This window comes from Vulpes vulpes, chromosome 6 (assembly GCF_048418805.1).
Source record: "Vulpes vulpes isolate BD-2025 chromosome 6, VulVul3, whole genome shotgun sequence".
In the NCBI taxonomy this organism is placed as follows: domain Eukaryota; kingdom Metazoa; phylum Chordata; class Mammalia; order Carnivora; family Canidae; genus Vulpes; species Vulpes vulpes.
This window is the reverse complement of record NC_132785.1, coordinates 7993050-8019660: the sequence shown is the minus strand read 5'-3', so window position 1 is coordinate 8019660 and position 26611 is coordinate 7993050. Positions and strand designations below refer to the sequence as shown.

Sequence of the window (26611 nt, the reverse complement as noted above, 5' to 3'; positions counted from 1 at the left end):
AAAATATTTAGTTAAAGCAGATAAGATGATTGAGTGAGAAACCTAAATTCTATTTGTATAACTTCCTTTTAAACTTAACCACTTTATTGGTCTTTTATCAGAATATGGGTCCTAGTTTTTGACTCAGAAAAAAAAATACAGTGATTAGACTGTAACGTAAGTAGAATTTAAAAGGCTACAGAGACTGGGAAGTCGCGTGGCTCCTCAACTATGAAGAATTTGGAGTTGCTTGTCATCCTAATGCTTGCTTACCCAGCTGTGATTCCCAGGGAGCACAGGAAGTTTCTGTTCAAAAATAATAGGGGAAAAACTTTTGGTCACTATTTCTCTTAGTTCTAAACCCCAGCAATTTCTGTCGATTGTATTCACATGATTTTTCGATCACTAAATATTAATTTAATATAGCACTACTAAATTTTTGTTATTCAACTAAAATATATATTTTTACTCACCCTGCCCCAAAAGGTATGCTTATAATATATTTGTTCAATAAATAATATTTAAGCCTCTATGCGCAAGCACTCTATATGACATGATCTCAGACCTCAAGTGCCTCGTAGCCTAGTGTGGAAGTCAGACAAGAAGACTGATGACTACAGTATTATGGGCATTATGATGGGTATTATGACAGAAGAAGCTAAAAGAGGACACTTTATTAAACTGGATAAAAAACACCTGCTCAAAATGGGTTGACATTAAGTTGTGTTCTAAAGGTGAGTATGGGGATCCCTGGGTGGCGCAGCGGTTTGGCGCCTGCCTTTGGCCCAGGGCGCGATCCTGGAGACCCGAGATCAAATCCCACATCAGGTTCCCGGTGCATGGAGCCTGCTTCTCCCTCCGCCTGTGTCTCTGCCTCTCTCTCTCTCTGTGACTATCATAAATAAATAAAAATTTTAAAAAAATTAAAAAAAAATAAATAAATAAAGGTGAGTATGTGTCAGCCTTAGCAGGAGGAAGGGCACTGTGTGAACAATTAAAAAACAGCATTCATTAGTTAGGGCTGCCATAACAAAGTGTCACAGTCTGGGTGGCTTAAACACAGAAATGTATTGTCTCAGAGTGCTAGAGACTAGAAGTTCAAAAATCAAGGTATCTGTAATGTTGGTTCCTTCCGAGATCTGTGAGGGAAGGATCTAGGCCTCTCTCCTGAGCTTCTAGATGGCCATCTTCTCCCTGTCTCCTCACATCATCTTCTTTGTACACATGCCTGTCTCTGTGCCCAGATTTCCCCTTTTTATAAGGACACGTCTCCTGTTAGATTACAGCCATCTCTAATGCCCTCATTTTATCTTGATTATCTCTATAAAGACCTAATCACAAGTACAGTCACATTCTGAGGTACAGAGGGTTGGGACTCCAACAAATGAACTCTGGGGTGGGCGGGGAGACCACAGTTCATCCTTCTCTCAAAAATTACCCTAAACAGAAGAGAAAATGAATTGAAAAATGAATTGAACTCTACATTCAGAAACCAAGATACATCTGTATTCCCAGACAAAAATCTAGAAAGACGAAGTAGATGAAGAATCAGAGCCAAACAAAAGACATGCTGGCAGGGATGGAGGATACCCACAAGACGCCGATTTTCTGCAGAGAGCAACACCAGGACCCAAGAAATAGATGCAACAGCTGCTGAGGAAGACAGATGAAAGATAGGAAAGTGCCTATGCCTGTTCCCATCCTGTAAATTCAGGCACTAACTCTCCCAACCCTGACAGTAAGTCAGAAATGTATTCTCTGGATAAATGAAACCAGGCACACCTAGCACAGAAGGTTATGGTGGTCAAACCCTGGGTTGAGAATGAAAGGATTGTGTAAAATCCTGCATGCTGAGTAGGGAGCCTCTGGGCCCCCTTCTTTGAAGTTTTCCTCTGCTCCCTGCACCGGGTCCTCTGAGAGCTAGAAGGTGATATTTTATCCATGAAACAAGAATAGGCCGCTGTTTTTAAAAAGCAACAGAGAAGAAAGAAGCTCTGGGAAAATAAAAATATCTTCCCTCCCCTCACAAAAAGGCAGCCAGTAAAATATTTAGAAGATAGATAAGAAAATCTGTTGAGATAATAGAAAAAAAACCCATGTGTACACACACATACACACATACACACACACACACACACACACACACGTCTCTGCCCTGGTTCCTGGCATAGACCTCATAAAACTTTTGTGATTTCCTAAGTGATAAGAGCATTAGGAGCACCTCTTGGTTTGATATTTGCCTTGACCCCATCCCTTGCACACAAGGCTCCTAAAACCATATAAATTCCTAAGTGGTGAGAGCATTAGGAGCATCTTTTGTTCTAATGAGGCCTACTGGATGGGCTCCTGGATGGGAACTGGTCACCAGAAAGACCAAACTATAATTAGAATTTGGAATTTCCAGACCCAACCCTCCAATCCTCCAAAGAGGGGAGAGGAGCTGGATATGGAGTTAATTATTAGATAAGCCTATGTGAGGAAGGAATTCCAGGTGGGTGAACACATCCACACTGGGAGGGTGACCATAGCCCAACTCACAGGGACAGAAGCACCTGCACTCAGGACACTCCCAGACCTCACTCTATATATCTCTTCATCTGGCTGTTCATCTGTATCCTTTATCGTATCTTTTAATAAATTGGTAAACATAAGTACGTGTTTCCCTGAGTTCTGTGAACCATTCTAGCAAATTAAGGGAACCCAGGAAGGGGGTCATGGGAATACCCAATTTTTACCCATGTTGAGCAGAAGTTGTGGTAACCTAGGGGCCTACTTTTCGCAATTTGGCGTCTGAAGGGGAGGGCAGTTTGGGGGAACTGAGTCCTTAACCTGTGAGAACCTCCAGGTAGATGGTGTCCAAACCGAGTTAAACTATAGGAACCCCAGCTGATGTCACAGAAACACTTGATGTGAGGGAAGTGCCCACACATCTGTCGTCAGAAGTGTGCGTGTGGCAGTAACATGACAGCAAGGGAGACACTCAGGAGGGAGGGGAAGGACTGAGGATTTGTCTAACCCAATATGCCAAGAAGTAGGGAAAAAAAATGTCAAAGATAAATTAAAGGAGAAAAATATTTTTTTCAAAAAGAAGATAAATCCAGGAGGCCTAGGATTTCAATAATAAGAATTCCTTAGAGAAAATGAAGGGAAATAAATCAAAGAAATAACACAAGAAAATCACCTAGAACTAGAAACGAATTTCCAGACTGAAAATGAATATAAATGACCCGCCTACAAGGGCACATCATTATGAATTTAGAGAATACCAGAAAAAAAGGGGGGGGGAGATATTAAATTTCCCAGTGAAGCAGGGTAAAACCCTTATACATAAGGACTGAAATTCAAATGGCCTTGGCTTTCTCAGGAACTAATACTCAAAGTAGAATAGCACTGCCCTCAGAATTCTGAAGGAAAATTATTTCCAATTTGGACTACTTACCAGAAAATTACAAGCTAAGTGTGAGGGCCGAATAAGGATAGTTTCAGACATGCAATGACCTGAGCATGCATCTTCTCTTGGGAAGCCACCAAATAATATGCTCCATCAAAACAAGGAAATAAAACAAGAGAATAGAAGATATGAGACCCAGAAATCAGGGGACCCAACATAGGAAAGCAAATAAGAGCAATTCCCCCGATGACTTTAAAACACTGATTCTCATCCTAAGCTGCACATTAGAATTACTCGGGGAGCTTTAAAAGCCCTGAAGCCCAGGCAACAATACAGCAGGATCTCTGGGTGGGGGTGACCCAAGCCACCCTCTCCTACCCCCAACCCCCACCCCCACCCCCATAGATGAGGTTGAGAGCCGTTCTATGAAAGGAAGGTCCCACAACCAGCCCAGGTTAAGGCAGAAGGCTGATAGAGGGCTGTTGCCAGGAGGGAAAGAAACCCCAAATGGGGTTTCTATAAGTTATCTGACAGGCACAAAATGGAAAACTGTGTGGAAATTTGCATCAGAGGCACTTGGTAAACCAGTCACAAAATCTGAAGGAAGGCAGTGGAAGGTTCAGAAGAAACTACGCAAGTGTTCAAAACAAAATATTGGAGAAGTTGTAAGGGAAAGCCAATGTAAAGTATACTAACTGGCATGGCAGTGAGAAAAAGAAATTTGTGTCATCATAGGAAGAGAATGCCTGGAATACTGAATAGTTACATTAGGGGGATGGAAAGGAAGGAATAAATTAACAAAACTCTAAACTTGATTAGTCAAGCAGTAGCAATATACACATTAAGAGATAAGACGAATCCAAATAACAAAGAAACAGCTAGGGGAGTGCGGTGGGGTGAATAAAATGGCCCTCCAAAGACATCTAGGTCCCCAAGCCTGCAAACTGTGAAGGTCACCTTATATGGCAAGAGGGACTTTGCAGAAATTGAGGATTCTGAGATAGAAGAGGATCCTGGATGATCCGAGTAAGTGCAATGTAATCACAAGGATCCTTATGGGCAGAAGGCAAGAAAGTCAAAGGGAAATGATGTGGGGAAGAAAGCAGAGGTTGGAGGCAGCCACATGCTGAGGAGCCAGAGTGCTGACAGCTGAAGGGAAGCTAGAAGAGGCGAGGAAAGGATTCCCCCCAGGGCCTCCAGGAGAAGCCAGCCTTGCTGACGCCCTGATTGTAGCCCCTTCATACTCATTGCTGACTTCTGACCTCCAGATCTGTAAAGGAATGAACCCATGCTGTCTTCAGCCACTAAGTTTGCAGTGATTTGTTACAGCAGCAATGGAATTTTTTTTTTTTTTTTTTTTTTTTTACACATTGAGGCATAAGTGACAGAACATAATATTCCTTTCAGGTGTAGAGCATAATGGTTCAATGTTTGTACGTTGTACAAAATGATCACAATAAATCTGGTTAATATCTGTCACCATACCTAGCTGCAAAATATTTTCCTTGTGATGAGAACTTTTAAGACCTACTTTCTTAAAAAAAAAAATTTTTTTTTAATTTAAACAACAAAAAAAAGACCTACTTTCTTAGCAACTTTTAAATGCACAGTCCAGTGTTGTCAACTAGTCACATGCTGCGCATTACATCTCCAGGGCTTATTTTATAAACAATGGGAAATTAATACAAGGAATTTAAAATATTGGGAGTAGAAATGAGATTGAAAGGGTACAAAGGACACATGTCTCTAAGTGCTGGCTTTTTAAAAAACGTGTGTCACATGGATAGAAATTAAATCAAACTGTGCTAGGAGCCCTGAGCAGCGGAAGTGAGAAGAAATGGCTGGAAAGGTACGAGCTATAGAGCAGTGCCCTCCAAACATTAATATGTATACAAGTCACCACAGACTGTGTTAAAATGCAGCTTCCTGTTCAGGTCTGGAGCGGGGCCTGAGATTCGTCTACACCTCTACAGGCTCCCAGATGATGTCCATCCTACTGGTCCATGGACCATACTTGGAATAGCAAAGACCTAGATTCTCTGTAGAGAAACGTATTATGTCAAGAGGGAGGGAGGGAGGGAGGAAGGAAGGCAGAGGGCAGAAAGGGTTTGTGCTTAAGCTAAAGCATTTTGACTTTATCTTCGAAGATACCAGGAGCCACTGGGCAGTGGAACAACAGTGAGAGATTTTTTAAATTATTGAGATTTTTTAAATTATTATTCTCTCTGGAAGAGGAGGCAAGGGACAACAAAGTGGACTGGAAATCATTTAGTGTATAACCAGAAATATTCAATGATAATGACTAGGGAAGACATGAGGATGCTGGCACTTCTGATACACACACACACAAACACACACACACACACACACACAGTACAGAGAACTGTATCAACCCATGTGTAAGTAAACACTATCTTTTGTCCAAAGTTCTCTTGTGTATCACTTAAAGGAATTTTCTTGTAGTCTAGATGGAATTATTTAGCATTTATTAGATTCCCATCTGCCCATGGAAGATCCACATTTAGTAAGTGTGATAAGAGCAATTTTCTCAGAAAAGTTGTATTATGTTAAAATTGTTAAAAAAAAAACAACCTCGAAACCCTGCAGCTCATCATACCCCACATAAATGGGCACCACAAGGAGTTCACATTCTATACACTGACCATAGCTAAGGCAAACTGTAGGTGTCTTCTTCCTACATCACAAAAGTGCCCTGTGTATGTGGGACGTCCCTAGAGCATTAGAAATGGTTCTGCAGAGCATTCTCAGAGGAATTCTATGCATATATGGATTAGACGGAATGAGAAGAGTACAATATGGGTAAAAAAAAAAAAAAAAAAGTCACTTAAATATATCAAACACCAGGACGCCTGGGGGGCTCAGAGGTTGAGATCTGCTTTTGGCTCAGGGCATGATCCCGAAGTCCTGGGATCGAGTCCCACATCGGGCTCCCTGCACGGAGCCTGCTTCTCCCTCTGCCTGTGTCTCTGCCTCTCTCTCTGTGTCTCTCATGAATAAACAAATAAAATCTAAAATATATATATATTGAACACCAACAAATTATTAATAGTTTGGTGTTGAAAGGGGAGCAGCTAGTGAACACAGCTCATACAGAACCATCCCGGGTCCAGTGCTCCCCCATATTTTCTATGAATAGCTTGAGGGTCGTGTGACTAATGCACTAATCAATCCACGGAAAACACAGCTCTGGAAGAGATGACTCATGTTTTGGATCACAATATTAAAATTCAGGATGATCTTGTTAAATTGAAGAAATGAGCCAAAAATCAATTGAGCAAGCGCACACAGTCCTGCCATGTGTTTCAAACCACAGGCTTCAGGAAGCCCTCAAACGGAATCAAGACCATCCTGGCAGCCAAGCACACAGTTGATAAAGCTATCCGATTCCTATTTCCCCGCCCTGTCGCTCACAGCCACAGGTATCTGGACAGATGTCAATGACTGTCCATACTCAGGATTTAGCTCCACTACCTATGGCTTCTCAAATCTTTTCTCTAGTGTCCTGCAGTGAGGAAACAGACGGCAGATGTGACAGGACCTGTGGCTAACCTAGATTTCGGAACATCACATTAGCATTGGACAAAAAAATAAGGAACATTTAAGAGCATAATGACCTTTTTCCTAAGGAGTGTCAGGACGTCTCCCTACATTTTACAACACGGTCGCTGCTGGGTGATGGGCATTAAGGAGGGCACACGATGTGATGAGTACTGGGTGCTATGCTATGTTGACAAAGTGAATTTAAATATAAATAAATAAACAGAAAAATAATAAAAAATAAAACGTGATCGCTAAGGAGAAAGGGGGGAGGGGTGGAAGAGATAAAGGTCAGGTTTCTCTACCATCTTATTCACCTGCCCAAACCCTGGAAAAGTGAACCCTCTTGAAAACTTAAGTCCAGGACACCTAGATGCTCAGTGGTTGAGCATCTGCCTTTGGCTCAGGTCATGACCCTGGGCTACTGGATTCGAGTCCCGCATCGGGCTCCCTGCAGGGAGTCTGCTTCTCCCTCTGCCTGGGTCTCTGCCTCTCTGTGTGTGTGTCTCGTTAATAAATAAATTAAATCTTTAAAAAAAGAACCCAAAAACTTAGACCTATCTTTTCTCTCAACTACAACCCTCTCCCAGAGGCATCCTTAATTCCACTTGCTTTCTTGTCCCCAGTTGGCCAGCCAACCACCCGGGGCCTGCCCACTTCACCTTCTAAGTGCTTCTTTGACCTGTGCTCTCAGCTCCATCCTCCCACCCACTGCCCTATCTCCATCATTCCTCACCTAGGCTAATACAGAGCCTCTGAGAGGCCTCTCTGCATCTCTGTTCCTTTAGAGCCATCCTGCACCTGGTTACCAGTGTGATCCCACTAAAATGCAAATCTGACCTTGATCCTTCCCGGGACATTTTTAGTACCATTGGTATTGACAGAATGAGGTTCAAGTTCTCCAACACAGCATACAAATTTCTTCAGTGGTATTAGGCCAAGAGTACCACAAGCTTCCCGTATCTGCCTTTAGTTCCAGCCATCTAAGCTATAAGGTCACTCTACGCCCTTGGTCTTCATTCTCTAAATACCTCTTTATAAAATACCAGAAAGGAACCCTGCATGGAAGCCCACACTTACCCAAGTTGAAGACTGTGGGTCAGGAAAAGCAACTGGACGGGTACTCCGGTCTGGCAACTCTGTGTCCAGTCTGCTCAAGAACTCAGCAGTTTTGCTAGCAGGAACACAAATAGGTGTTAGTGCCTTCACGAAAATAGAAATATTATTTATTGTACTTTTGGATACTAGCCTAGACTTCCACTGGGTGATGACTGAAAGTCTCCCAAGTAGAACAAAAGGTTAGTTTGAGAACAAGGTAGTGTAGAAAACCAAAACAAAATGCCATTGCAAGCAAGACCACAACCTTGAAGAACATTAGTCGGAAAAAAATAAAATTAGGTTTGTAGAATGAGAACCTATGATTTCATATTTTCTATTTCGTGTACTGGGACATGGAGATAAATGCTCTCTCAAGTTCCATAGCGTGGGGTCCTATTTTCCCATCTGAGCATTTAAAGCTTGACACTTAGACTTGACAATAGAGCTGGGGAATACTGGGTCCCCTAGGACTCATTCCACACTGGTTTCACATGGCCCTTCACCACTTTCTCTTCTCCTTTCCCTCGCAGCTTTGACTGCTCTCATGATACACAGACCCTCCAACACAGTAACTCTTAACCATGTATGGATCATAGACCCTCCCCGCTTTGGGAATCTGAAAGCAGCAATGGACCTTTTCTCTCAACACAGACACACACACACACACACACACACACACACACACACATGCTTACACACCTTCACATTTGATTTGTACCTTCCATAGAAAGTAAGAAGTGCTGCTGGTTCTGGTTTGCATTTCTGCCATCTCTTTTTAGCCCAGAAAAACTGGCCTAGAAATATCTTCAGTTTTAATAAGAAGTTTTTTGATTTTCCCTTAAAAACCCAAAACACGTTGGAGGTGCCTAGGTCCTCAGTCAGTTAAGTGTCCAACTCTTGGTTTTGGCTCAGGTCATGATCTCAGGGTCATGAGACTGAGCCCCGAGTAGGGCTCTGTGCTCAGCAGGGAGCCTGCTTGAGATTCTCTCTCCCTCTGCTACTCCTTCTGTGCATGCTCAATCTCTCCTTCTTTCAAAAACATGTCTTTAAAAAAAAAAGAAAGAAAGAAAAAGAGAAAGAGAAAGAAAGAAAGAACCCAAACCATCACCCTAATTTCTCCTCTCACCTATGTCAAGCACAGCACAGTAGAATTGTTTCCTAAACCTTAATCCAGTGGCTTTCCCATGCTGGCTACCATTGACCTCTATTCCTTTGTCCTTTCCCCATGTAATCTGTAGGATTTTTATCACCTTATTTCACATTCACAACCAAATTCCTCATGGAAAAAAAAAATTCCTCATGGAGGCCTAATTCATGCTGCACCAGCCCCCTTGCAGCCTGCTCTCTGCTTGCCTCCTTCCTCTTCTTCCCCCTAATATTTTAGTCCTGCTAAGCTCCAATTCATCAATACTTAAGATACAGGCATCAAAGGAAGCACAACTGGTCAGGTGAAAATAATTGGTATCCAGAGGAGGGGAAAAATCAAAACAAGGAGTTCAAAATTAAACAGAGATGCCAACATCCCTTCAAATAATTACTTAGACAGAACATGGCATTTGAACAAGGTCAGAAGCTTAAGCTAGGAAAGGAAGAGCAAAAAGTTAAGTGACGTACATAACCCTGAGTAGCGTAAGGCTTCGACAGTTGAGACAAACAGCCTCTCCATTTGTCTGGGATTGCTTATCTTGCCCAGAATAGACAAGGAGACTAATGAAGTCGCGGAGTCTGGAAGCTGCCCCACTGTCTGGGGCTTTATGAAGTCATCAGTCAAAAGTGTTAAGAGAGTTGCCAGAAGTTTGGATGAAATTTCTGAATATCCTTAACTGAGTTCAGACATAGGAAAAGCAGTGACAAAGGAACACCGTGACCAACAAGGAAGGAACTTCAGACCAGGTTGATTGGCAGCCCTGCATTGTGTATGGACAGTTGCTTCTCAGCTGCTAGTACCAAGCACAAAGCTAGCTGCCTGCCTAGCCAGCCACTAGTCATGGCCTGTCTGCCAATTATCACTGCCCCACTTATGCCACAGGATTAAATCATAATGACAGGGCCACAGGGCTGTCACAGGAATACAAGTAGGGGTATGTGCAGAATGCAGATCACTCCCAAAGATTAACTATGCAAACAAGCCAAGTCCCAAGTTACTAAACTAACTGGTATTTGTCTACTATGACTACACTACCTAGGTATATAGTCTCATTTCCATACATTGGCTAAACTGAATGAGGATCCTTGTAAGCGGTCATGGTCATATTTAATAAAAATAAAATACACAACCTCTTTGAGGGCAAAAGTCGAGAATCTCCTGGCAGGAAGTCCAATAAGACAATGAACCTCAGATTGCAGCACTGAGTCACCTTCTCCTTGGAGTTTCTTGCCGTTTGTCATCCCTGTGACTCTGTCATCTATTGAGGGGATCATCCTCTTTTGCTTTATCACTCTAACCCATGCATAGATACAGGATTCCTTCCTGTATTCTCCACAGAACTGATGAAAGGATTACCAATAACTCAGACTTGGTTTAGAAGATTTAGTTCACTCATGTCTGACTTCAAATCTTCAAGGGTCCTTCCTGCTTGTTTTTAGGGTGATTCCTATAGGTTCTCCTAAAAGGTGTCTCTAGGATAACCTCACTTCTGCACAACCCAGTTGCAGCAGAGATTGCTAAATGTCCATCAGATTCATGGTCTCCTACTGAAGTCACACAACTTGACTACATTCTCTGGCCTCCCTTGCAGTTAAGGTTGGCCACGGGGTTGAGTCTTAAGCAATAGAATGTGAAAGAAAGTGATGCATACCCCTTCCAGAACAAATTATAAACATTCCACACATGCCCCCCACACACACATTTTTCTCCTCTGGCTGGCTGGAGTAAAGATAACCAAAACTTGAAAGTTGTAGGAGACCCCATATTGGCTTGGTGCCTAAATATATGAGTAGAGGGGACCTCCACTCGACCTTGTTCACCCATGCCTTAAATGAATACAAAAAAAAAAAAAAAGTACTCAATCTATTACATATTTTAAAGTCTATTACAATATTTAGCACACTCTAATAACACAACATAAAGAAATATATACAAGAAAAGAAAAAAAGAAATATATACAAAAAGATCATTTCTCATTTTAGGTGATCAATTCCAAAAGTATAAGAGATGACCAAGAAGATTTGAGGAAGAAAAAGAAAAAAAGTTCTCAAGGATTTAGCTAGACAGCTTAGGTATTTCAGAACCTTGGTTGAGAGAGGGGAAGGTGGAAAAGGGGAAGAGCCTGTTCATCCTTGAGCTGTCTTCCTGTCAGGTCTATGAACTACTTAGGCCCAGAGCATAAAAAATATAATAACCTTCCAGATGCCAGGGAGTGTCTTGCAAAACTGGTCCCCTTAGAAATTTCTAATGGAGGAAAAAATTGATGGTACTACTTCAGAGAGTAATTTGACAATCCTTAGTAGAGTTGAGTATGTACGTTACTTCTAGGTGCCTACTCTAGAGAAAGTCTTGCATAGGTATTTAAAGGCGTATTTAAAGGTGTATTTAAAGACACCTGAACAGGGTTATTTAATCTAGTATCATTTGTAAGAGTCTCAGAGAAAGATAAAGGGAGCTGGGGGCTGAGGGGTTGGGGAGAAGGGAGATAAGAATGGAAAGGTAGAAGGGAATGAATTAGATCTCCATCAAGAATCAGTATGGTTCAATCTCAAAAAAAAAGGTATCTGATGAAGAAAAAAAATGTAAAAGTATGATGCAGGGATCAAATTATCCAAGGGACATCATAAAAAAAACAGTCTGTACCTTGTGTGGATTCATGTATACGTAATAAAATTGGAGAAGTGTACATGATGAGAAAAAGAACAGCCCAAGACATCTGGGAACTGGTCTGACATAGCTACACCTCATGATGTTATTACAAACTAACTCGAAACTCACAGCTAAACCATGTTACTCTACTGATAACATAAATGGTCCCACAGGAGCACCCACCTCACACAAGTGCACCTCACAAATGACCATATATCCTCCATCTTGCTAAATGAATGGCGACTTCCTTACCAATTACATCTTCGTATTCATCTAGGCTGCCCTCCCGAGAGGTAAGATTTACCGAGACACCCAATCATAGAATTATCGCCATATGCTGAAAACACAATCCCCTGCTTCTTTAGAACCTTCCCAAAACTACCCAACCAAAATCTAAATCCTAATCAATTCTTCCTAGCAGTCTCACTGAGATATCCCACCACTTCTTGTGATGTGAGTTTGCCTTTTCTGCAACAAGTAACAAACCCAGCATGTTCAACTACAAGGTGTATCCCTGGTGGTCTTTGGCTGAAAGGCACTGACAAATGCTACGTACCAGAACAGCTGTTACTGCTAGAAAAAATATGGAGGGATGGGGGGGGGGGGAACAGTGAAAGGGGTTCATCCATCACTTCGCCATTTAAATTTCTTTTTAAAAATGAACCTAAGCTCAATCTCAGGTATGACCTTCATGGTTGATACATACTTTCTATGATTTTTGACATGTTTCTCAAAAAGAGAAAAAGCATACACAGTGTCGTAGTGCTTATCAGGGACAAGCTTTACGCATGCCATTCTAGGTTCCTTAGAACAGTAATGTCCAAAATGCCAACTGGAACACCTGTGTGAGGGTGGCTGGCCCCGTGAGCATCATCTATGGTGCTTCTTGGAAATTACTGGACTCAAGACTTGGACTTTGTAATTCAGCATGTCTGGAGTAGGAACTGAGAATCTGTGTTTCTCAAAAGCCCCCCCACCCCCGGTGATCCCAAGAACTATTATAGTCGTACAGATGGATACTTAATATGCATAATTCTCTTAGATCCACATGATTCTGACCTATGATTAAATCATGCTATGGCATCCATTTGAAAACAAAACCTCAGTGTGGGGCAGCCCTGGTGGCTCAGCGGTTTACCGCTGCCTTCAGCCCAGGGTGTGATCCTGGAGACCCCTGGACTCCCTGCATGGAGCCTGCTTCTCCCTCTGCCTGTGTCTCTGCCTCTCTCTCTCTCTCTCTCTCTCTCTCTGTGTCTCTCATGAATAAATAAATAAAATCTTTAAAAAAAAAAAAAAAACCTCAGTGTGTCTTGGGAACCCTTCTATAGGAGGACTACCTAACAACACATTCTTCCTTGTCTTTCACAATAGCTTCACAAACCTGAACTTCCCCACCATGAGGTTTAGGTGAGCAAGTATTCACCTACATTCACATATGCATTTGTGCAGGCAGCAAATAAATATTTCTTTAGTCTCTGCTTTGTGCTTAGCAGTTTGGGTTATCGGATAAACAGATACTGTTTATCCTGTTATCTAAACAGACACTGTTTTGCCTGAGTCAGTTTCAATGTAAGTGGATGTGAACAAAAACCACTGATACACTTATAAGGACTCAGAGCTAAATCAGTGGGGTGGGGGGGAGTTAAGGATTACAGGATATTAGAATAGTCCTCAAGTATCTCCCCCAATTACAAAGAGAAAAAACAAGAACTGTACAGCAGAGACTAATGTAACCAGAGACTGAGAGTTAACATCACCAATAATGAAGGCATCAGCATAATGTACCATCTGATTCGATGCTCTGAGGACCAGCAGCCCTTCTTAGTATTCTGAAAATTAAAACCTCCACCTGCCCATAAGAAAACATCAGATAAACCCAAAATTCTACAAAGTAACTAACCAGTACTGCTTGAAAGTATCAAACATAAAGCAAGAAACATAAAGCAAAAGTGAAGCATTGTCACAGACTGGAGGAAACTAAATAGTCATGAGCACTAATTATAATTATTTTTTTAACTTTTTTTTAAAGATTTATTTATGATATACACAGAGAGAGAGAGAGGCAGAGACACAGGAGGAGAGAGAAGCAGGCTCCATGCCGGGAGCCCGACACGGGACTCGATCCCGGGATTCAAGGATCACACCCTGGGCCAAAGGCAGGCGCCAAACCGCTGAGCCACCCTGGGATCCCCATGAGCTCTAATTATATTATGGGATCCTGAGTCAGATCCTAAAATAGAAAAAGAACATTGGAGAGAAATTGGTGAAATTCTGATAAAGCCTTTAGTTTAGAGTGTTGTGTATCAATGTTAATTCCCTAGTTTGATCACTTTACCATGGTTATTCAAGGTATTAACATTAGGGGGAGCTAGGAGAAGATCTTACTGCAAGACGCTGTAGTATTTTTGTAAGCTTTCTCTAAGCTGAAAATTATTTCAAAAGAAAAAAGAAAAATCTTCCTCAGCTCTCTTCCTTACCTGAAACCAAGACTGTATCTTAAAGCCAGTGCTTTCTGCCAAATTCCCTAAATGGAGATATTTTATTTCTCATACTACATTTTCCTCAGTTCCTAGCAGTGACACAGGCATCTTCTTTGCTCCCCCTGCTACTTCCAGACCATTGCAAAAAATTCCTGTAGTGCTCCTGACATCAGTAAACCCTTCGTTCTTCCCGTTTGCTGCTGCCACTCTCCAAACCTGGTCAACCATCTCTCTCGCGCTACGACCAGCCTTCCTATCTCAACTACTGTCAGCAACGTGGAAGTCCCTGCCTTCCAGCCCCCAAGCTCTGTTTTTTTTTTATTTTCTCCTTTCCACTAGCTCTTCATTCTGCCTCAGCCACACTCCTAGAGTCCTACCCTAGACTGTATCATCATCAACAAATAGCCTCCTTCCAACATATGAAATGACAGATCTCACTCTTGGACAGAGCTTTCTATCGTTCCGTGTTCTTTGCACAAACACTCTTACTACAATAGTTTTCTAGCCTCTTTGAGCTTTCCAAAGCCTTGTTCCTCTCCCTTTCTATCAGTTTCCACCCATCTTTACTTACTGGGCAGCTTAGACCCCCCTAGTCCATATTTATGATTTTTCCTTTACAAATTCCTTTAACTCTCCCCTTCCTTTCTCAGATAAAGTCAACCATCTGCTTTTTCTGCATGTGCACCAGAGCAAGGGAATCAAACTTGGGGAAAATAATATATTAGGTGTTTGGGGATGGTAGGCATGGAGGAGGATGGAAGAGTGGCGGGGTAGGTTGGCTTGACATGAAATATACAAACACTAACATCACTCTGAACTGAGCCAACACCAACTCCTACCTGGACTCCCCCAGTGATGTCTCTAGCTTCTCCATGTCCATTCTTGCCTCCTCAAATCTATTCTTGACACAACAAAAGGTAATAATCACTTCTTAAAAAGCATTTATAAAGTTTCTGAAGATTTTCCCTCTAGAGCTTAAATAAAGCGCAGACTCTGTGCCATGCCCTGTATGATCCGCCTGGCTCCTGCCTATCTTGGCAACTGCAGGACTCTGTGCCATGCCCTGTATGATCGGCCTGGCTCCTGCCTATCTTGGCAACTGCAGGATCTCTCTTTCCCCACTTCAACCCAAATATACCAGCTTCCTTTCAGGTTATTGAATACACTATGTGCTGTTCCCTCAGCCTAGGACCTTCTTCCCTGGTTCTCAGCAGAGCTCATTGCTTCTCATCCTTCCATCTTCAGTCCAGATGTCATTTTCTCAGATTCAGGTCTTCCCAGTCATGCTAAGGAAATTCCCCGCTCCCAGTCCCAGTATTCCTGATCACTGGTTAAGATGGCTATCTTCACATTATGTTCTCTCATAGGAATCATTGTCTATTATTCTATATATTTCCAGGTTAGCTTGCTTATATTTATCTGAATTTCTGCTTTTTGGTGATGGGGCTATATTTGTTTTATTTATAATACATACCTAGAACCTAGTAACAAGGAATAGTGCTTGACACATACCAGGTGCTCATTGTTGAATAAACGACAACGCACTGCCTAATGCTAGGTGTTATCAATACCTTTATATTTTGGCCGGTGTAAAAACAAAATTTTTGTGTTTCTCTGATCATTAGGGAGGGCACAATATTTTTATTGATTCTATATTCCTTCTCTTTTAACTGCTAGTTCAAGCCATTTGCCAATTTTCCTAGAGTTGTCTTTTTCTTACTAATCTGTAGAGTTCTTTGTGAAATTAAGCCTTCTTCCATTACTCTTGAGGCAAATACTTTCTCCTAGACTCACTTGTAATGTTGCTAACTGTCTCCTATCATAAATAGTTTCTGCAGTTAAATCTGTACTTTTCCTTATGGCTTCTGAGTTATATGTGTGACTTATAATTTGAGGAGTAGAATCTTCTCCTTTCTAAAAACATTCTTCATTATATTCTAATTTTGTAGGTTCAATACATTTTGTCAAATTATCTCTTTGACACTGATTTGAAAGAATACTTTTATCAATAACTGAAGCTCTAAATACTAAATTCCCATATATTCATGGGCCTACTTGTAGATTTTCTCTTTCACTGAATAGATTTATTTATTACAATGTCAATGACACTTTATTACTACTATAGTTTTATATATATGATACCTAGTACAGTAAGTCTCTCCCAAGTCCCTTTAATTTTTCATTTTAAAATTTCTTTACCTTTTCTGTATTTTCTCTTTAAACTTGGCTTATCAAATTCCACAAAATTTCCTGTTCAGGAGAACTATTATCTTTATAATATTGATTTTTTTTTCCTTTTATACTAAATGGTCTATATTTATTTTCATCTTCTTTTAGGTATTTTATTTATGTAGGCAAATAAATAACATGTAGGTATTTATTAGACTTACACCCACTTGTTTTACAGTGCAGATGAGTATTTTAAATGGGATCTTTCTTTCAATTATATTTTGCAATGAGCTTTTGATGGTGTATAAGAAAGACAAATATTTGCATATTGGCTTTAGATCCATTCACGTTAGTTGGCCTATTTGTACCAGCTCTCTTAATTTTTTAGTTGATCCCTTTGGGATGTTTTAGAAAGACAATCAGAGACACTTATCTCTTTCTAAAGAGCCAATATTTAGGTTCTTTATTTGTTAGAATTAGAAACAGTCTCTAGGTACAGGTCAGTAATAACAAGCACTCTCATTATCCTGTTCCAGACTTCGCTGGGGAAACTGGCTTCCTTTCTAGGATTTCAAAAGAAATCTAACACTTTCTTTGAAAGTTTAGTAGAACTCACTGGAAAAAACCCAACTGGGCCTCCCATCTTTTATACGTAAAATCAAGCTACATTTTTCCTTCCATTTATAGTTTTTATTCTATTCACACTTTAAGTCTAGTGTACATTTTCCCCAGGAAATAATTTTTTTTCACTCAGATGTCCTCATTTAACAACAAGAAGTAGGACATAGTATTTTGTGCTTCCAGGAATTTGGTTATACTTCCTTTCTTGTCCTTGTAGGTTTTTCTTTTAAAATCAAACAAGTTCAAAATCTGTCTGAAATTTTATCAGAATTTTTTTTAAAAACTAGTTTTGGGGTTAATTTACAGATGATAAATTCCTTTTCTACCGAAAACATTTTTTTCCTGTATTATCCTTCCATCTCTTTTTATTTATTTTATGGTTAAAATACTATCTTAATAAAATGCTTTCCTTTTTTATTTCCATTTTTACTGAATGGTTTTAAAACTCTATGTTTGCTAAATAATTTTGTAGCCACATTCTATAGATTTTAACATGGGATACTTTAAAATTTGTATTCTTTTATCCCCAAGTAATTTGCAATTTCAGTTTTGGTTTCAATTTATATCCTAAAAAGTCATTTAGAAAAGTGATTAGAAAAATTTAAGTGAATGGATGTTAAACCTCCTTCTTGTTTAATTTCTAATTTTATAGATTTTTCTTAGGAATGGTAGCTTTTTAGGATTTGGGGAATATTTGAGGGATTTTCTGAGAAACTGAAACCTCAGCCATGGCCAATTGTAGTTACATTAATATTTGTACAGAATATGTTTTCTTTTGTTTTTAAGTAGGCTCCGTGCCCAGTGTAGAGCCCAGTGTGGGGCTTGAACTCATGACCTGAGATCAAGACCTGAGCTGAAATCAAGGATCGGATACTTAACTAACTGAGCCACTCAGGCACCCCAAGAGGCTTTTTTTTTTTTTTTTTCATAAACTAGGTATAGGGCAGCCCGGGTGGCTCAGCGGTTTAGCACCTGCCTTCAGCCCAGGGCGTGATCCTGGAGCTGCGATTGAGTCCCACGTCGGGCTGCCTGCATGGAGCCTGCTTCTCCCTCTGCCTGTGTCTCTGCCTCTCTCTCTCTCTCTTTCTCTCTCATGAATAAATAAAATCTTTTTAAAAATCAAATTAAATTTAAAAAATAATAAACGGTATAACACCTTATAACTGTCTTTACAATCATACTGAGTCATTGTTATTCAAATCTTCTATTCCTTATATTTGTTTCTTGGTTCACTTAATGTGTTCATTTCAATGGAAAATTAGCTAAATAAAAAGGAAAATTTGACAAACCCACTATCTATATTACAGACTTTAGCAGTTTGCTTTATAGGTCTCAAATTGATAAAGATTTATAATTCACATTACCTTTTGGGTTATATATTTTATCTCTATAAAAGACCCTTCATTCTGTTGAATGGTTTTCACCTTGACTTCAATTTTGTCTCCTATTAATAGTGATATTAATTAATCTGCCTACCTTTGTTAGCATTTATGGTTATATTTTCCATGACTTTATTTTCAGCTCCTTTGTTTTATGGTATCTCTTATAGTAGCATATAGCTAGAGTTTCATCTTTTTATGCAATCAAAGAACATTTCTTTTCATAAGGAGATTTGGCCTATATACCTTTTCTGTGATTGCTGACTCATTTATAGAACTTCCACCCTCTTTTCGGCCTTCTGTTGTAATGATTACATTTTCATTCATTGTATTTCACTATTGTATTGTCTGTCTCCTAATGTTTTTATGTTATAGAGCCTATATATCCCGTTATATATCCAATAATCCGTTATATGTCCTGTGTTATATCCTATATCCTATTCCATTTGTACATATAACTAAATACACATCAGTCCTCTATCAATATGTAGAATTTTCCTTTCTCAAGGAAAATTTCCTTTCGTCTCCAAGCCTTTCCTCATGCAAAGAAAAAAATACTTATGTTACTTCCTATCTCCCTCTCTTCTGTGTGCCTTTTCTAGCACTGAAATCCTCTTTGTTATTAATTTGATCATGCTGATTCTTAATTTTAAAAAAAGATAAAAATCCATCATATACTTGACAACAAATGTCACTATCTTCTTTGTTCACAATTATTCTGATATCTTCTCTCTTCTGTCTTCTTGGATTCATTACTTGTTTGACCAGAGTTCATTTTGTGGTCATTTTTTTCAGTAAGTCTCTTGGTGCTCACACAGAAGTGATAAAGTTGGCTCAGCAGGTAGCTTGTCTCCAGGATGGGGGAGGGGGCACATATTCCCCTAGGGACAGTATATTTATGAGAAGTACTTTCTGGGCCCCGCAGCCTTAGTAAAACTCACATGTCGGAAAGAAATTCTTAGGCTCTATTCTTGGGAACAAAGTCCAGAATCATCTGGTCCCTCTCTTACTTCTTCCTGTGCTTTCCTTATTTGCAGTGACTTCAGACTTTGTTTAGTTTCTCCCTCCAAGCACAATACTAGATGTCTTACATGGATTATATTGATTAATCTTTTCCATTAGCAACTTTTAGAAGTCCCACCCCATGAGAAAACAGAGGCTCAAAGAGTTAAATAATGTTCAACTCATGAACAGACAGATTATAGTTTGAGCCCAAGTTATCTGACCCCAGATCTGCCCTTGCAAGAAGGGAACACTGATAGTACCAGGTTCCAATGATAAGATAATTAAGTGAAACTAGTTTATAAATAAGACACTAGTCGACTTTCATCTTTTACTAATTATTAGTTACATATTGAGAAGGCTAGAAGCTGTCCCTGACTTCCAGGAGCTGCCCTGACACTCAGCAAGGCCTTGGTGTTCTCCTTTTGGAAGCATTTCACATAGTATCAACATCAAAAGAGGTCACTCCGTGACTATGATGAATCCTAACAAAAATAAGACCACTCATTAACATGTCTGAGCAAAGAAAGATATAAGAAACTTGTCTAAACCAAAGTGACCAATGGGACGCCTGGGTGGCTGAGTGGTTGAGCATCTGCCTTCGGCTTAGGGTGCGATCCCAGAATACTGGGATCAAGTCCCACATCGGGCTCCCTGCATGGGGCCTGCTTCTCCTCCCTCTGCCTGTGTCTCTGTCTCTCTCTGGGTCTCTAATAAATAAATAAATAAATAATCCTAAAAAATAAATAAATAATCCTAAAAAATAAAATAAACCAAAATGACCAAATACCCCAAATTCCTAGCTAATTTGTGTGACTGTCACTTCTTTATTAATTACATTACCATTACAATTAATCACTCAGGTATTTCTTCCTTTTAGGTAAGATTAAGATACCTAGTCACAATCACCCCTGCCTCTTGATAACATTCAACCCAGAACAAAACCCTGCTTCCTCAAAGCCTCCTCCAACCACCTGACACAGACTCAAATCCTAGCATGTTCTGATACCTTCTTACCAGTTCCCCTACAGTATGGCTAAGGGGTTTGGAATTCATTTAATAAGAAATGGGAAATAACTGTGGCTTTTAGAAGAGAGTAGAGACATGACTACAGTTGTGCTGCAGAAAATGAAATCTGACAAAACATGTAAGACAACGAAATAAAAAGACAGTTGGCAAAGATGGTGATGAAGCCATTCCAGCAGTCCAGGGGATGACAAGGAGACGGAAGCCATAATGCAGGTGGCATGTGATAAATACCTATATGAAGGTGGTAGCAGTGGGAATGAGAATGAGTTAACGTGCACCAGAACATATGCAGGAAGAATCAATAGTGGGTAGAAATTCTGATACAGTCTTAACCATCAGCACGATTTAACATTCAGTAGGCAGGGATTCTCTCTCACATCAGATTTCCCATAAAATATTCAGTCTTCTTCCGAACAAAATAGACAGGGGATTTTTGTATCTGTAAGTTCACTTCATTAGCATAAGATAGAAAGTTATGAATAGGATGACTTTGGATTCACCTTACTTGGATTATAAAATGAGAAGTTGGATTTAAGCCTACCATATGGATGAGGGATCGATTTAGCCCTTAAGTGTCTTTTGGAAGCTCCCATGAAGGGCATTAGAAGTTTTGTGAGCATATTAGAAGGCAAACTTGGGGCGTAAGTGTGCATATTCAGCAGACCTGCCTGGATCCTCCACTCTAGGAAACTAAAATAGATGAAGATGTGCCTCCTAGGAACTAATCATACTATTATTCAAATGGAAATAAAAGAGATACATGGTTCTGATGGTAGAAATGAAGTAAACTTCCCAACATTACAACCGACAGGCTGAGCTCAAGGTGGTGCTTGGCAGTTTAGGGACAGAAAGGTCCCGTTTTGGAATGAACTTGGTTCCAAGAGCTTTTTCAACTGGGGTTTTAAGAATTGAACCCCTTCTCCCCTAGAAACATTATAAACAATTATCTAGGAGCATCATAGAGCCCAAAGAGGTCACGAAAGCCCACAGAGCCTACAGTGAGTTTAACTGTGGTACTAACCCAGGGTTAGACCTGGAAGAGGATGGCATCACAGATGATGAAAATCAGAAGAAGGAGACATACTTCCTCAGTTTTTCTTTCACCTACTCTAGGCAAAATGTAGATCGTGTTAAGAAGAAACAGAAGTCAACCCTGCCCAACTTTTCCTCTTGGAACCAATCTACCCCATAGTCTTCTCCACAGGTCCTCTATGTCACTCCAATGCTTATCACTCCCATCTCAACCAGCAGTTCCTGACCTTTAAACTACATGCCTCTCAATTACCTATTTTCTCTAGCTCCCCCAAATCTCAAGACCAAGATTTAGCTGCATCACTTACTGTCTCTATGACTCTGGGTATTTAAATTACTTATCCCTCCATCTGTAAAAATGAGGAGGCTATATCCCTAATAGGGCTCAACTAAAAATTAAATGACAAAATGCATATAATATACCTAATGCTCCTGATACTCCATAGGTTCTCAGTAATATAGCAGCTTATTGTTTTGCTTCTTTTTTAATTATTTATTTTGCTTATCTCAAAGAGTCAAGTGCTTTATATTTTTTAAAACTATATAACTGTATAATCTATTACACTAAATGGTTATTACATATGAATTAACACTTTAAATGTTTAGAAGATACCCAATTGTTACATCTCCAGCAAATCCTTAAGTGAACCTTGTTTTTCCTAGCACTCACACATGAAATGCATCCGGCTACTCCCATCCTACATGGGCCTCCACCACCGATTAAATAGGCTCAAAATTCAGACCTATCTCTACATCTGTCCAAAAGGCATTATTAGAAAGATGACTACAACCCTCAAAATAAGCTACCATTCAAAATTTTAAATGCTGAGATTTTACTCAAGAGTTTTAAATCCCCGAAATCCCAACATCCTCCCTTTGATTTTTTTTTTAAAAAAGCACAGCCAAAGGCTTATTAACTATTACTTCAAATGCTCAAACCAACCAGAAATACTGATTAATAGAAAAGGACACCCTGAAAAGTGCCACATTTGACTTTTTATAAATAAGCAACTACAGAGAGTAAAAATAATGGTGAAAACTACACCAAGGTTAGATGCCTATTTCTACCCTCTGCTTTCATGCTCAAGAATCCTAGAACTAATTCTAAATTGTGAAATGAATCTGTCCCCAGCCAGAGTAGCAGACTTAATGCACCATTAATCTGGTCTGCTCTCAGCTGCCAATTGAAATAGTCACAGTCATTCGATTTTTAAGGAAAAGACAGTACTGCAGAAGTACATTCCAGAGGTCTTTTCATAAAAGCCATCCTGTGTGCTCCATCTGCACACGCAATCTGCTTGTGTATTTCCAGCCAGCTTGCATGGGCAGATTAATGCGTACAATTAGAAAGCAACCTCACAGGCATTCAATAAACTGCCTTCATTATTACACTCAGGAGAGTCCCTTTGGATGTCAATAAAAGCCTAGTTTTCTGCCTGTTAGCTAAATAATTGACAACACTAAAAATAATCAGAAGCAAATGAACGAAGTCAGGAATAAGGTGTTAAGAAAGAGCACATTAAGATTCTCATGGTGGTGCCCCGGGATACTATCATGAGCTTTTTCTCCAGCAGCTTGGATCTACAGTCTGCTCAAGTCCATGGACGCACTTCTGCACGTGCGCGCGCACACACACACACACACACACCATCACTACCACCACCACCACAACCACCACCACCACCACCACCACCATTTCTGGTCTGCTATTTGAACCACATATCCTAGCATGCTGAAACTAGCAAGGACATGAGGTACTGACTAATTTGAAAGAATTTCTTACTTGTGTCTCTATTTTGTGTTCCTTGGTTTAACAGCTTCAGGGGAATCTAACTTTTTTGGTGGGAGGAAAAGGACATTGGTGAATGGGGAATAGCGTGGTTGGTCTGGTGAAATCTTTGTGCTACTAGAATTCTAACAGCTCTCCTAGACAATTTTTGTACCATAAACCAATTATAAAGAGGTATGACAGGCTTGTTATACATAGGATCCATGTTTGCCAAGAAGTCCCTTTCATATCTCTAGCTATATAATGATCATTCATTTCATGAGCTATTAGCCTTTTAATTTCAAAAGTAGTGCAAAACAAAATACTCTTTAAAAAAAACTCACATATATTTTTCTGTTTCTCAATAGGCTTTAAAAATCAATTTGAGACACTTCTCATTTTTAGTCAACTCCTTTTTCCTGGTTAACTGGGACTTTCATGATAAGCAGAAGAAAGAGCAAGAGTGAAATATGCGTGTAATTGAATTCAGCTCCAATGATGGTATAGGAGGTGGTTGAGGGTAAAACTCTTTTTATTTTCTTTAGAGAGAAAAAGGTGATTGATCTGTAGTATTTAGTAAAGCATGACTCAAGAAGCTGGAGACTACGAAAGAAAGGCGATTGGGTGACATAACCTCCATGTCATTTTTTTTTTAAATTTTTATTTATTTATGACAGTCACAGAGAGAGAGAGAGAGAGGCAGAGACACATAGGCAGAGGGAGAAGCAGGCTCCATGCACCGGGAGCCCGACGTGGGATTCGATCCCGGGTCTCCAGGATCGCGCCCTGGGCCAAAGGCAGGCGCTAAACCGCTGCGCCACCCAGGGATCCCCCACCTCCATGTCCTTTAGATGCTGAGAATCTCTCATCCTTCACCTTACTATGTTTAAAACTCTCCAGAGAATGGGCTTGCAAATTCCTAGTCCTGTACCTAAGACCCCTCATTGGTAAACAGGTCTTCCCTTTTCCAGTGAAATTAGGATGACACAGGATAAATACATTTGTCTTTATTTTGTCTCTAGCATACAACTGCCCCAAGGCATTCCATTATCTCCTTCAACTCCTCTGGTTGGCCTAGAAATATGCTCATACATCCTTTACCAATGAATGGAAAGGCAATAATATATTGACACCCTTGATCTACTATCTCCCTCTTGCCATCTCCCTCTAAGACAATTTCTCTTGGTGTTTAGATTCCCACCAGCTCCCTCACCTGCATGCCAGTCTTTAGAAGAACAGCAGGGAAAGACAGGCTAGGGATTCAATGACTTAAATGAGGGCAATGCCTATTTAAACTTAAAAAAGACAACATCACTCACTGGCACTTCTATCCAACCCATTCCATCTCCCAATTTTCTGGCCTTGGTAGTAGAGGCCAAGTACCTCATTTACTAAGAGGCAAAGTAAAACATTGAGAAACTTCTTCCCCCTCCTCCCTTGGAGACTTAAAGCAAAAAGGAACTGCTTGGGATAGAGACAAGGTAAGTGCAGTGGAATGAGAAAACCAGAGGATGCTATAAGTTAGAGGAGCAACATACTCTAGATAGGGTGTCACATATGCTCATTCCAACACTAGAATGATCTTAAATTCTGAAAATGAGATACAACAATGGGAGGAGAGAACAGGAGGCAGTCAAATAACAATCCATCTGAAAGTATAGGCCAATTGCCCATTCTGGGTGGACCAGAATAGTCTCTATATAACAATCACTACAAAATAGAAGTTGTCTGATCCACACAACAAGGACCTCTGTAAGAAGTTTCATTTCTGTTTCCATATAATTCAGGTACTTTTATGCCATTTATGTAAGATATTTTATTTAATCCTTACAAATGGCCTATGGGAAAGATACAGTCATCCCTATTTAAAAAAAAAAAAAAATGAGGCTTAGTACTTTGTCCAAGGTCACAGCTAGGGAATGGAGCTGGGATTTTGAATTCATATCTGCTTGGTTTTAATTCTTTTGTAATTACCCTAGGCTAATTTCTAGGTTATATATAATATATATTCCTAAATTATAATAAAAAATATGGTTTTTGGGTTTTTCTATTCTTTGAAGCTGCTTGCAGGTACTCTAGCTACTTAGAGTTAGGACACAAGCTTATCTTTAAACCTCTATAACAGAGTAGATTACCTACATTACATAGCACATAGTAGTCACCCTATACATATTAGCTACTGATATTCACAAGTCATACTGGAAAAAGTCCCTAGGTGTATGACCGCCAATTGGGAATTTTGCCAATAATTGCTAAATTATTTCTCAATTTTTGTCTACAAAAATACAAGTGTGACTAGTCCTCAGTCTATTAGATAAACCCCTAATTAGTTTAGATTCTGCTTGGGTACTTTTCAAATATCATCTTCCTTTTATCAGTGTTTTGAAAGTGAACATTATTATTTTTTTAATATTTTATTTATTTATTCATGAGAGACACAGAGAGAGAGAGGCAGAGACACAGGCAAAGAGAGAAGCGGGCCCCATGCAGGGAGCCCGATGCGGGACCCACATCTCCAAGATCACACCCCGGGTGTGAAGGCAGGCACTAAACTGCTGAGCCACCCAGGGATCCCCCAAAAGTCAACATTATTAGAAGTACCTTGGGTCACCAAAGAATCAGCTCCAGTTATTTAGAATGGGGAATTTCTCAAATTTAGTAGTAGTATTTCAAGTCAATTGACTATTAAAGAATACTCTGGGGATGCCTGGGTGGCTCAGCAGTTGAGCATCTGCCTTCGGCTCAGGGTGTGGTCCCTGAGTCCCAGGATGGAGTCCCACCTCCAGCTGCCTCGAGGACCCTGCTTCTTCTTCTGCCTATGTTTCTGCCTGTGTCTCTCATGAATAAATACATAAAATCTTAAAAAAAAAAAAAAAAAGTACTCTGTGAACCTCAGAACCTCACTTACATAATGACAGAGTTTAATCACATAATTAATATAACAGCCAATAATCCAATACCAAAGGTCTTAAACAGTTACCATCATTTAGAATTTAAAAGCAGAATGAACAATATGCCTATAAAGGTACAAAGTTCTGAAGATACAAACTTACTATTGGTGGTGCTCTCTAAATGCTTCTCTTCTGAGGTTTTCTTGAAATCTTTTTTTCTCCTCTAGTTTATTGCTCTGAAATTGCAAATATCAAAATGCCACCTATTAGGGAAGCTTTAAGCAGAATCATGGTGTTAAAGTTACCCAAAATCCTTAGATTCAAGTGGCCCCAATAGTCCAAGACTGATACCTACCAGGGCTTCCAAGATGTGCCGTCTCAACCCATGGGAACGGTTTACTGAAAGCCAGGAGCCCCA

The 26611-nt window shown here is 40.0% G+C and overlaps 1 protein-coding gene across 7 annotated transcripts in view; it reads right to left on the bottom strand.

The window, feature by feature from the left end:
• The window catches only part of EPSTI1 (epithelial stromal interaction 1), a 92102-nt gene that overhangs the window by 30628 nt on the left and 34863 nt on the right, over nt 1-26611 (bottom strand). For 4 of the 7 annotated variants that reach the window (XM_072760605.1, XM_072760600.1, XM_072760601.1 and 1 more), the window contains 2 exons: nt 26356-26429; nt 8009-8102 (listed from right to left, as the gene is read on the bottom strand). In XM_072760605.1, the coding sequence (XP_072616706.1) occupies nt 8009-8102; nt 26356-26429 (168 nt within the window). Of the gene's footprint in view, nt 1-252; nt 286-8008; nt 8103-26355; nt 26430-26611 lie in introns of all 7 variants that reach the window. The other 3 variants (XM_072760604.1, XM_072760599.1, XM_072760602.1) reach the window with 1 other exon arrangement.